Source organism: Pieris brassicae, chromosome 5, assembly GCF_905147105.1.
Source record: "Pieris brassicae chromosome 5, ilPieBrab1.1, whole genome shotgun sequence".
Lineage (NCBI taxonomy): Eukaryota > Metazoa > Arthropoda > Insecta > Lepidoptera > Pieridae > Pieris > Pieris brassicae.
Window position 1 is genome coordinate 15,383,749 of NC_059669.1, and position 13,969 is coordinate 15,397,717.

General features: G+C 33.0%; 1 protein-coding gene across 2 annotated transcripts in view; it reads right to left on the minus strand.

The window, feature by feature from the left end:
* The window catches only part of LOC123709709 (tetratricopeptide repeat protein 28), a 60,164-nt gene that overhangs the window by 23,048 nt on the left and 23,147 nt on the right, over window positions 1-13,969 (minus strand). For both annotated transcript variants that reach the window (XM_045661221.1, XM_045661220.1), the window contains exons 7-11: window positions 9,089-9,314; window positions 1,657-1,902; window positions 1,076-1,239; window positions 823-898; window positions 190-303 (exon numbers count right to left, since the gene is read on the minus strand). In XM_045661221.1, coding sequence (XP_045517177.1) covers window positions 190-303; window positions 823-898; window positions 1,076-1,239; window positions 1,657-1,902; window positions 9,089-9,314 — 826 coding nt within the window. The remainder of the gene's footprint in view (window positions 1-189; window positions 304-822; window positions 899-1,075; window positions 1,240-1,656; window positions 1,903-9,088; window positions 9,315-13,969) is intronic.

The window sequence follows — 13,969 nt, forward strand, 5'->3', positions numbered from 1 at the left end:
TACACACATTAGTTTAGGCTTCAAACCAGCATTTAATAATGTAAACCTTAATTTACACTTATAGTAAGTTTTTAAGTGAGGTCAATATTATCGTCATACTTAAACATTCTAAAGTAATTTACCAATATTTGTTCAATATAATAACATATTCGAGTAATATATACATTAGAAAATATATAAAAAATATACCTGTAATTGCCTGGCAATAGATAAATGTGCTTGATGTAATTTTAACGCAGCGTCATGTTCTCCCAATAATTGGTATACGATTCCTAAGTTTGAACATGCACGACCTTCACCAACCTGAAAAATCATAACAAACCTATTATAAAATAAGAAATGTTGACCTGGTCCGGCCTATTCTTTCTATGCGTGTATTTCACACACACTCATATGGTAGGAAGAAATAACATCATCGTTGGCTATATAGAGGTCGCCACTAAAACATTTTTATCTTTGTTTGTATGTGTTGGCGTTCGTATAAAGAGCCTTTGATTAAATTTCGCTCCGTGCATTAATAATTTTAAATAGTAATATTGTAAATAGTTGTTAGAAATATGGTTTCGTATATGAAACAATTACTTATGGTAATTAGATGAATAATATAACAATACGGAAATAGTACGGAATAAAGATAATTATGACCAATATATAATTTTAGATGAAATGAATAAATTACCAAAACATATTGTACAAAAAGCCGATAATTAATGAATGTCTCTACACTTTATATGTGAATTAGATAATTTAAATCTATTAAACCTTTTAAAATTATTAAAGTGATGAAGTTATCTTAATACTGTAAAATTTAATTAAAATAACCTTATCTCTCGCAGCAAGAGCAACATCCAATTGCCTCTCATGCCACTTTTTTGCTTGAGCATAGTCGCCTGCGCATCTGAAATAGACAAAAAAATCGTCAGTTAAAGTACAAATACCAGTTTTTTTCATTTGTAAGTGGATTGATATTGAAACAGGAACTTTATATTCTTTATTAAATAAGTTTTGGCTTTAAACCTTTAATAAATTTATAGGGTAAAATAAATTTTATTGCTCATCTTCAGTTTTACTATACCTGGCAGCATGTCCAAGCCCTGCATAAGCTCTCGCTTCGATAGCTCTATCGCCAAGGTTTTGAGCGATTCTCAACACATTTTCATGATATGCGATCGCTTGTGTGAAGTTCCTTCTACAGTGGTATGAAGAACCGAGGTTTGAATAGGCTCTAGCTTCTTCGACCTGAAGAAAGAAATTAATTTCACAAACGTTGAAGAAATTTGATTTCTAGGCTGACTTGAAATGCGTTTCATTAGTAAATTACTAAAAATCGTGAAAAAGCTCTTTACGTTTCTAAGGACCCTGGCTTCATATATCATCGAATTTGGGATTATGATACGAATTTTCATCTGCTACAAGTGTATTTATTTAAATATTAATATCTTTATAACTGTATTGCAATGATTTGAATTAATATTAATTAAATGATAATTAATCTTGGACGTCTAATTTATTGTTTGTTAATTATGGGTAACTAATGAAAGAAGTCCTTTTAAATGTTGAATCTAATTAAGCCTTGAGAGTTCAGCATATGTAGATTATGAAAAAGAAAATTCGAAACTTTATACATTATAATTTTCCACTCAATATACAGCATACCTGATCACCAAGTCGCCTAGCAAGCCGCAAATGTTGCGTATGGCAATCCACGGCTGACTCAAACTCTCCCATGGCCAAATAGACAGCGCCAACATTTCCTATCTCTCTCGCCTCTTGTAATCTATCGCCCATTTGTTTAACTAGTTGCACGCATTGTTTGTGGCTGGCCAACGCGTTTGGATAGTCACCGATAGCCGTGTATACGTGGCCTAGAGAGGTCAGTGCGGCTGCGGCGGCTTGTGTATCCTGGAATGTCACATAATGCATAGATAATAATGTTTTGTATGTGTTCTGAACTTTATATGTTATAAGTATTTATAAAAGACAATTTTCTTAAAAAAACCATTCTCGACTCTCGAAGAATGCCAATAAATTATCTTGCTTCAATTAGGCTTTAACGATATAATTTACGATGGCTAAATATATGTAAAAAAGAGAACTAAGATACAAGATTACAAGATATTATTGCATTTGTGTATGTATATTTCAATTTCAACGAAGCCCTATAGAATTCAAATTATATGCAAAAAATGCTTTCTGTTATTATAAATAGTTATATATTCGATGTTTCCAAAAATCACTTAAAATTCAATCCCCTGTTGACTGAACGCAAACAAAGGGATTATGAACAAATAAAGGACGATTAGAATGCGGCGCATCCTTTCCACTGAGGAAATGGATGACAAAAGGAAAAAATATCTGACGACGGACCGCCGATAGGGTCTTTGTCTTGGTGAAATGAGTTAGTGATGTGAGATTTGTATCGATGTGTTTTTGTTTTAATAAATTTATTCAAACGAACGGAGCATTTCAAGGTTAGCATACGCATTGCATTGAGTCAGTCAAATGGGTACAATATTTTAAACAGCATAAAGAGTATTCTTATGGCATTGACATGTACAGTATGTATAGCTGATAACAGCGATATTGTATATCTTAAATAAAGATATATGTTTATTGTCTATAACAATCATCAAACAACCTAACCAAATCTTGCATTTACATTTCTAGAATGTTAGTGAAGAGTAAAAAATTGATTTCAAGTTGTGTGTTGTTTCAAGAGTTTGTTAGTAATAAATGTTAAGTCTATGTCTATGTTGTCGAAATATGTAACCAAAATTTACAATGTGCTTCCCGTTATACAATTTATAATGTGTGCACACAAGACGCAATGTGTGGGGTGTGTAAACCATGTGATTTACGATCTGAATAAGAATAAACATAGCAACTTCGTCGCCAGTAAAAAGTTTATTTTTATCTTTAATTGCCAACGATGGAAATAACTCGATAAGACGGTATCGACATTAAAAGGCCGCACTGCACTAGCCCAGTCGGGTCGCAGTAATCTAGCTAATTAAGTATGTGCAACATGATACGATAAACTGATGATTTACATATTGACTCGATCTCGGTTAGACGTTTTATACTATGCTTTGGACCTAGGCTCTTTCTTAGACATAGGCTTTGTTAGTGGGGTCAGTACAACGTTTCTGTAATTAAAGAAAAGTATCTTATAGAACAACTGTGAAAAAAAAATGTGCATTTTAATTTTTATTTATGAAAAAAATTACAGAAATTTATGTGACGCTGGAACATAAATTTATCACAATTTTTCGTCCACAGAAGCGTCGGCAATCATTACAATAAAATTAATAACTATTTTATATTTCATTTAACTTTAGCGTATGCTAAGCCACTGTTATTTTAAAGATAATAAATCGAATTAACCATATTTTATTTTACAATATAAGTATTCATCAAGTACATGATTTTTGTACTGGCCGCTCTAGTTGCATTCCTCGAACATAAAGCTGTGTGGCTATAATAAATAGTAGATACTTGAATGAAGTTTGCGTTTATCAACATTTATTATTGTGTGCATCTTGTTACTGAACGTTATTTGTGGACAATGCAATACATGAATTCTGTTAAAGGTTTTTTTTATTGGAATGTGATGGTAGAATTTTCTCTCATGAAAGAGAGTTTAGATTTTTTATGTACAGCAGACTATTATATGAATTCTAATAGATACGAAAATCAATCTTACACTATGAAAGGTCCGTATTTTAATTAGAAAATATAAGGTCAAAAGTATCTCTAACCGATGAGCATGTGGAAATTGATCTACTTAGAAAATATGTAAGATTAGCAAAATGTGTTTTTGGGCATTCACGTATAACTCCTCCAACAGTGAACCCATCTCGGTAATTGAGATATAAATATTGTTTTAGGTGCAGTGCGTAAAAAAACAGTCTTCCCATAAATTTATCAATACTCTTATTAATTTTAGTCCCTTACATATGAAATTGGCGTTTTGTATGGGAGGAACAAAAAGTCGAATATTTTTAAATATAATATATTTAATTAATCAAAGTATGAACCATTGTTTTCTATGCACTTTTGCCATCTCATAGGTAGTTCATTGATCCCTTTACTAAAAAAACCAGTCGGACGGGAATCAATAAAATCTGTGAAGGTGATTTGGACTGCCCCATCAGAGTTAAATTTTTTCCCTTGCAAGAAGTTGTCCAAATTTCGAAAAAAATGGTAATCTGTTGGAGTAAGGTCCGGGGAGTACGGAGGATGTCTTAGACATTCCAATTGAAGCTCTTCTAATTTAGTAGCCGTCTGTTGTGTAGTGTGTGGTCTAGCGTTGTCGTGAAGTAGCAGTGGCGTGGAGCGATTGACCAGCCTAGGTTGTTTAGCCGCTAGCTTTTCCATCATGGTTTGCAATTGCTGACAATAGACATCAGCCGTAATAAATAGTCTGGCCAGATTTGAGAAAACTTTAATGAACAATACCGGCACTAGTCCACCAAACGCTTACAAGTAACTTTTTTGGGGTTAATTTTCTCTTGGGGCATGATTTGGCTGGCTGGCCAGGATCCAATCATTGCGCTGAGCACTTCCGATTATCGTAAAGGATCCATTTTTCATCACAGGTAATGATTCGGTTTAAAATACCTTCATTATTGTGTTCAGTAATGTAACGCAGCAGTCGACGCGCGTTTGCCGGTTTGCTTCAGTCAATTCGTGAGGTAACCACCTTTCAAGCTTTTAAATCTTCCCAATTTGCTTCAAGTGAATTAAAACAGTTTTATCACTAACATGGCAGCCTCCAGCTAACTCGGACGTGGTTTGCGATGGATCCGCTTCCACAATAGCCTTCAATACTACGAACCAAAAACGAACTGTGTTTTCTTTTGCAACATGACCGCCATACACATCATTCACCCTTCGAGTCGTTTCGTTTCGTAAAATGAGTGACGCAAACAGAAAAAAACAGAAGAAAAAGACAAATGAATGACGGTCATCGAAGCACAAATACATGAGTAAATAGCTGTACAAATTTGAATTTGGAATTCCTTACCAAAGAGGAGAACATCGTGATTAAAGTGGCCAGTACGAAATACGCCAATTTCATATGTAAGGACCTAATAATATCACGGAGTTAACGTAATTTTTAAATTTATATCTACGCTAATTAAAAGCTTAGCCAATGCTTTGTTACTTCATAGGTTTTGCGTTGCATTGCGATAAAGCTAAACGTCTGTCTTACAATAATTGCGAAATGTTCTCTGAATACTGTGAGTACGAAACTAATTATCGAGACAAGTCGAACATCGCAAATACTCTACTATACGTAATCCGATTGATGTTTGACGGGCAATTCGAAGATAGTACTAATGACTGGGTTGCCATGGCAACATACTTTTGTTTAAAAAGGATTTTTAATTGCTTACTGTATAAGTTTAGGTTTAAAAATTCTTTAAAACCACTGTATTAAAGAGAGTCATGCTAACAGGCTAATTTTTTATCATCTGTGCCTTTGTTACTCAATCATTTTTATCTCTAATTAACTGAACCTTATATCCTAAAAATGTATTAAATTTAAGTTATACATTTGATAAATTAGATTCGATTGCGCTAGAAAGCCGGTTTAGTGGTTTATGAAGAAATAAATTACAGATACTTGATGATTATTTAAATATTTTTTATTTCTTGAAAAACATATCGCATTGGAAATGTTGGAAAGGAATAATATCTAAAAAAATAGGCAGTATTGAATACAGTTAAACGCTGAATATAATAAATAAGAATAACATACATCACACAGCTTTACATCCTCGTAAAAAAGGAGCCGATCGCTTTCATTAAAAACAAATTGTTAGTTGTCATATAAAATTCTCATAACGCGTGCATTTCTTAACGCATAAAACAATACGATATCAAATTATAACCGGCATAAAGGTGAATAAATCTGTAAATGGAGCCCTTTTATATAGTTTTTCAAAGTCAGGCTCGATTATAAAAATATCGTGTTACTGACAAATCCTCACCTCGGCTACCATTTCTCGGTTACTTTGAGTTTTTGTCGGTCGCAGTTCGGTTGGAACGCGTAAAATATTTTTACGAGTATTTGTTCCAAAGATTGTTCCATATGTGGGACTGTTCACATTGTACGCGGTAATAAAACTTGAGCTATTTATTTAACTTCACATAACTCGTTTGTTTTATGTGTCTTTAGCGATTTCTATGCGCGTATATGGATTAGTTATTCGCGCTTTTATTCGTAGTAATTTATAGCTTTGCGCGTAACCACTAATTCAGATAGAGACTGTTATAGATAAAAAATTCTAAAAGTATTGTAAGAAATTAAAAATTATTGTTGCCAGGTTGGGATTTTGAAACGCACTAGTTTCAATAACGTTTAATAATATAAAAACGTTTAAGCAAATTTGCATTGTTAATTACTAATATTATTGTTTTCAATCGCTTTGTTTATATTCCTATATAAATGCTATCTTTGTATTTACATTGTATATTCGCGGATGCTTGACGGACTCATATGATTTCGCGATAAAAAGACGCATGGATCTGGTGACGCTGCGCCTTCTTAAATTCTCATGTCATTTTAACATGTGTGATCTTAACACATCAATAAAATATTAACGTATGGTATTTGTTATTTCTTGTAAAACTTAAGATCACATATTTTTAAAACTTAAGGATTGTAATTAAGGATTTTAGTTTGACATAAATTAACTATGATTTCAAACGTATGGTATGAGCAATTGTTACCTCACTACCATGTGAATAATCTTACTGAGGGAATGGATTATATAATGTTAAAATAAAGATAATCGAAGAATACATCATTATGAAATTCTCACTTAAAACTGTTGATATAAGATAGAAGATGTAGTAACCGAATATATAAAAAATAAATAATATACCGATGGCTTTCTGTTGTAGTGAGAATACTTTTCTCTATATAGAAACATATTTTTATACATTTTCCTTCGCTCATAGTAATTGCACTATAAGTCTTTTTTGCATTGGCAAACGGGCAGGATCATCTGACACTCTGTATCACTTGACACTCTCAATGCCAGAGGGCTCGCAAGTGCGTTGCCAGCCTTTTAAAAATTGGTACGCTCTTTTCTTGAAGGACCCTAAGTCCCATTACGCGGTGAAGATCGACATTCCTCACGTATCGACGTTAATCACGTAACGTGCCTTCCATAGCAGTACACAACTATTACCCATTCCTAGAAAAAAAGGCCCAAAGGAGACCCCGACATACAGTAACGGATCCGGATGTTCCAATCACCGTAGTTAAGCTAGGGTCAATACCTCTCCCTTGGGTAGAATGCCTGGCGAACCCCGAGGGCCCATCTTAAGGGCGTGTGAAGGGCTGAGGTGTTTTTAGTGGGTAATGTCTCGCTACCCCTCTGAATAGCAGAGGGATTTGAGTGTAGACCCAACCCCACAGTCCTCGCGTCAAGCTCGTCAAGACATCCTAGGCGCGGGCCTGCGCAAGCGCATTTTCACTTCATACAAAAAAGGGTCAATACTTCTAAATACATAGTTTAAATTTTCTTGTTCAACGAAATGTTTGATACCAGATGTGCTTAATAAATAATATATTCAAGCATTTACAGAGTCATAAAATCGAAACTTTGATAACAACACATTAAGTTTAAAATATTGTCGGTTTTATTACTTTACCTACATGGTAAATGGTAATGAGTAGTTTATCTACATTCTAATAAAAATAACGTGGGACGTCCCTGAGAAACTGAGGGGATTTGAAAAGTACAAATTTCACAAACTAATGTCAAATGTATCTAGTAAAAAATATAACAATTATCACATTTGGTTATTAAAAGAGTGATTTGGTAGAAAGTGCTTTCCGTTGCGATGACAACTAAAGAAAGACGGTGGTAAGAATTGACGCTTGCTTTGACTTAGAACAATGTTGGCCCAGTAGCTATAATGCGCGACTTTTATCCCCGAAGTCATAGGTTAGATCTCCGGCTCCGGATCAATGGACTTGGGATCAATGGCTAAGTTAAGTTGTGGACTTTTAACTAAGCGCATTTAAGACTTGCTTGTACGGTGAATGATTTCATCGTGAGGAAACCTTAGTCCCAAAAAGTCAACGGTGTGTGTCAGGCATAGAAAGCAGATTCCCTGCTTATCCCTGCAGAAATAGGAGACCTAAAACCTTGTGGAGCCACTGGTTTTTTTTTTACTTTAAATTTTTTATAAAATATCAATACTATAAGATTATTTATATTCTATATTATAGTTATATTTTTTATATACACTATTTAATTTTTAATAGACTTATTATTGTTTTTTATTTGTGAACTAGGTAAATTGTGAGTATGATATAAAAAAACATAAATAACCAAATACTCAATTATTTTTTATAAATGTTTATAATTCATTACTAATTTAAAAAGATAAATTTCCTCATTCTTGTATTGTCTTCATTTTAGTTATGCTCCTTTTCATAATACATTCAAGTATTTGCGAAATTAATCAATTTAATTTAAAATTAAAGTTAATTCAATTTAAAATTAAAGATTATCTTGTTTAATCATTCCGTAAGACTGAATACAAAGTACAAGATTACTTCGCGAGTAAAACCACATTTTATAATTGGACGAAAGTTAAAAAACAACCACAAGGCAGGGTCATGGTCGGAGATTGAATTCCTATGCTAAATTAAATAAGCTCGCTTAGTTGCTTACAAACTCTCAGAGATAAGTTTTGCATGAGCAATAATGCACCAGCTTTAAGGATTAAGTCATTTTAGTTAATTATTATTATTAATTTCAATGTGCCTATTTGGTTATATCTTTCACAATTCAAAGAAACAATTTTGATCTCGAAACTATTTTTAAAATATTCTACTCGAAGAATTTTAATTTATCTTCAGTTTTTAATTATATTAGTCTTGTAATCAAAACCTTCATGTTTTTAGATTGAATTATGTACATTTGCACTATTTTAGGTAAAAACATAATAGCGAACAAATGTAATGAAAGGTATTCAGCACCTAGTTACGTCATGGTTTTGTTTCCTTTACTTTTAAACATTTTCTTGTTATTAACACAGTCCACATAATATATTATCATACCTTGCATTTCATAGCTAACACTAGCTGATATCTGTGAGCGGTGAGTGCATCTTTGTATGATCCTTGGCTAAAGTATGCAGCTCCGAGATTTCCGTGCGCCCTGCATTCACCGGCCGTGTCTCCTAAGGACTTCGCGACTGCGAGATCCTGTTGCATATAGTTGATAGCCGCGTCCAGTTGGCTGAGTGCCCAGTGAGCTGATGATAATGCGCTGAATACTGAACCCCTGCAAACAAATTGCCTATTAAGACGCACACTCTGATATATTGAATTATTTGTTACCGTAAATAAATAATTATATTTATAAATCTGCAACGTAGTTGTGAAAATTTATATTGGATTAGTTTATGCCTGATTTAAGGAAGTGTTCTTTGATGGACCACACTGAGTACATCCATAATTCAATCATAGTGGAATTTAGATAGATTCTTATATTGGTTGATAAGTATGTAAGCTGTTGCTGATTTAGGAGAAACAGAGATACAGATGAAACCAATGTAACCATTTCTTACAAGTGTATAAATATTTCAATAAAACCTACAGTTCAAGTAACCGTTTATATAGGTCGATAATATAAAGGGTAAAAATAAAGTTATTTTTCATAATAAGGCAGCGCTAGTAATACTAACGCTAGTAATAAATATACGCCAGCGACAACAGAACAACATGCTAAGAGCAACGGCAAAAGTACCACCGTACATACCGACGACGAAGTTCACGAACACCGTCAAATTAGAACTATCAAGGAGGAAATCCGGAGATTGGCTGCTAAATACAAAGAGCGGTTAATCTGTCACCCGAATGTACTTGCTCGCCAACTCATCATAGGAGAGTATGTGAGACGACTAAAAAGTCACCATATTCTAGAGCTAGAAGACCGGCAGTAGCTCAAGGCAGCAGACGAGTTGATGCTTCCAATCCACATGACAGTACCATATAACAGATTCGCTCATTTCTTAGGGCTGTTTGCAAATAACCGCAGAAAAAACGTTATTTAATTTAGCTAAAATAAAACATTTATATACATCGTACTACTTTTTTGTACGTAAACTGATTTCCCAATGTAGACAATCCTGTTAGGAAGTCATTATTGTGTGTTCGTTGGTGTACTAGCTAATAAAATCCATTTCCAGAATTGATGTAACGCCAAGTAACTAGAGGATTAATGGAATTCGCTTGCTCGTGTCAGCTTGATGAGATTATGTGAGATTTACGATAGCTATTTAAATATAGGTGTAGTTAGATAGGGCTACCACTGGTAAAAAATGTTTATGTTTCTGTAGCTGTAAGTATAATCTATGTAGATAAAAATTAATCCCTATTTCCCTTGTCACGACATCGCGCGTAAACTGCTGGATCGATTTTGCTAATTCTTTTTTTGTTGTGTTTGTTATTGTCAGGAGGTTAGAAAAAAAATTAAGAATACTTAACCACCACATTAAGTAATCCTTATTTTTGTTACTATAGCATTTTTTTATTTTATTTAATTCAAAGTTTATTGATGTAAACTTATGACATTAACATAATGCTGCAAATATCGTCGAAGAGGATGTAAGAAAACTGAATATCGTTTTGAAACAAATGCTTCGGTTAGGGTTCGGGAGTTATTATATTGATAAAATACATATAAAATAATTAATTTATGATTTCTATCAAATAATGTTTTTTTTTTTATGTGCACAACCGTTAGTTCAGAGCTATGACGCCTAATATTAAAAGTTCAATTTTACATGGAGTTTTAGTAAGACTGAAATATTTTTTAGTTAATTATACTAATTCAGTATTAATATTCATAGTGAAGACAGGACAACGTCTGTCGTGTCCGTTACTATTTATATAATTGTACTAAATTTTTGAACTACTTTGTAACGCTGTGGCTGTTTGGAGCGGCATTATGTTAGTAAGTAATCTTGTGTTTTCAATAATTGTTTAAAACTTTATACTTGGAAGTATACGTACTTTGTATAATCGTTTGGTAGCCCTAATACTTTAGTATGCTGCACTAATGCGTTATTAAAATGTTAAGTGTTACAAGATGTAACTTTTATTATTGGTATGCACGAAGTAATTTTGTTTATCGCGAAAAGATACATAAACACGGCTGATTTATGAATGTAGTATAGAGTTAGTAGCACTAATAAAATGTGGATATTGATAAGCACAAATATACTGGACGCATTTTATCAAATTAATGTATTAAAATTGGTTAAATATTTCATATTAGTAGGGAGCAAGGCTGCATAAATGTCTTGTAGAATCTAATTTAAGTCTGGCGTAACTCGTTGTCACAGTTTGTAACTAGTGCCTGTAGGAATTATGGCAACCTAAAAATAAGTTTGCCCAATCTACAATAGTGGCCTACAAGACCTTTAGTTGTTCATTATTTGATCTATAACAAGCATTGGCAAGCTTTTACAAAAACGTCGACCACGGGCGGTACACCAATAAACTTTTCTATATGAGCATCTAACACTCGCTCGTACGGTGAAATCATCATGCCGGGGGAAGCCGTAGTATGCCTTTAATCCAATCAACTAACCAAAAGTCGATGGTTAGTGGGGCAAGGCACAGAAAGCTGATGTCTTGACGATTTGCCTTTTAGAAAAAAAATATCACAAAACAGAAATCTAGAGCCACGACCAATACCTTTTTTTATTAAATTGAATCGTTAAAGGGTTTTTGGGTTTACTTACGTTTTCGGCTTAACGTATAAATACGAGTCACTGTCAAAGTAGTTTACGAAAGAAACACTGGTGCAGGCTCTAAAAATCGTTTGTATTATTTCTTTATTAATCCATTTAAGGCTATCATCACTCACAAAGCATATCGATAAGGATCAAATTAATAACCTGTATTTATATAGCTAAAATGTTTGGGAACATTAAAGGTATGCGCCACGAGGTTACACGTAACGTGTAGCTCTCAAATTCGAGCGAAACCAAAACTTTATCAGATATATTAAATGTTAGTATCATGAAAATAAAGTTATCGTACCATATTTATTATTATTATTAGAATTTCTGACAAAAATTATGTAAAATTATTGTTATCCAAAGTATTGTGTATTATAATCTGACAAAATGTTCTTCAGTTGTTAAACTACAACACAATATTTCAACTTGACATACAAGTTTTACTTAGGACATAAAACTGCAAGAATATTTGTGTGTATACGCACTCATTATAGTTAGTAAACAATTGTTACTCAATATGATCCATAGATATACTATAATACGAATTCGATCTATCACAAAACACGATAAGATCGTGAGGTGTGGGTTTCCGCGCGCGTTCAAGTTTGAAGACATCAGTCGCAGACAGCTCAGTAAAGCTCTAAATTACTTTTGATAAGCGAAGGCATTACGGTTTTTATACCAAGCCTTCAAATTCTTTTGGTGTTTAAGGTTTGCAACCTTAAACCAATGAGTATATCTCACGCCCCGTTCTGAGAGGTGTGTCTGTTGGACTGACATTACTGTACAGTTAAATGTGAAATCAATTCAAATTGTTAAGGCGTTGATTCTAGAAAAAGGGGAAAACTAACGATTTTTCGTTGGAGTTTTGTCTTTAAGATGTTTTAATAAAAATGCTATCTTTAAAAAGCAATAAAAATCATGGTTCAAAAATACTATTATAAATAGTTTATAAACGTGATTGAAACAAAATTATGAGATTAACTGAAGAAGAAGAAATTTTGTTTAAATAATTGATCGCGACAAGAAGATGTGTAAAGTTGAGTAATATTTTTGCCTATAATGTGTATATTTAACTTAATTTTTAACAGGCCGCAAATAAATAGAAAACCATAATTTGAAATTTTCGTATTATTCCAGGTTCAGGAACTATCAAAGCTTTCCCCCAAAAAAACTTCGTAAACACTCTTTTCTGTGATTATATTTGTGGATAATTTATTATTATTTCTGGAGATAAGTTTTACAGTATATAAAATTTAACTACTAAATTATAATTATCGAAGTTTGCACGTTTTATACGTTCATATTACGCTTTCAATTAAATATTAAGCCTGTTTTTATCACCAATAAACTAAGATAACCGACGTTAATTACCTCCATAACATGTACGTAAAATAAAGCTATATTTATCACCCAATATCACCCTTGAGACAGACATGGTATCCTTTTTAAGGTAGACTTCAATCGGACATTTCAAGCCAGCATATAAAAGCGATGCGGCGAATTGCATTATAAATCAAAATGTCGAAATTCCGCCAAAGATAATTATCCGCTAAGTACGTATAAATTATTTCACTGTCAAGGTGTAACGGCATTGATTAATAATGAGGTGATATTTTTGAATGCAAAGATAGGATGAGCGGCTTCCACCGGACGTGTTAATGTGTAAATTTCTTACATCAGTTAAAGTATACATAGGTATATATAAAACCCGACAATTATTTAGGTGCCTATGTTCCTAACCTTTTTAATAAGTAGGACTATCAACATAAGATTTAACTTGTACGGCTAATCTATTTATATTTTTTATTTAACTAATAACATTAGTAACGAACCGTAAAATTCCTCTGAAGTGAAGAAAAAATAATACTGCAAAAATATAAAGTAATGCTGCAAGAGTTAGATATTCTTTAATTGCGCAAATTTATGCCTAAAAATAATTTTAAGAGAACCAAATTCTTGTCAATCGTGGTGTAATAATAAATCTTGCCGTAATTTGTCTTCCCTGGGGTGTGAAAGGTGGAGTAAGGTGTGAAGTACTAAGATTAATCTGAAACAGGATATCTCACCGAGACCGGCTAAATTATAAATCAAACGGTTTTGCATAGCAGTCAAGTGAGGTACAAAACGGGATTAGGAAGTGATCGATAGTTGGTTGGCTTTTGGGTTAATTGTTTTAAGTGAAAAG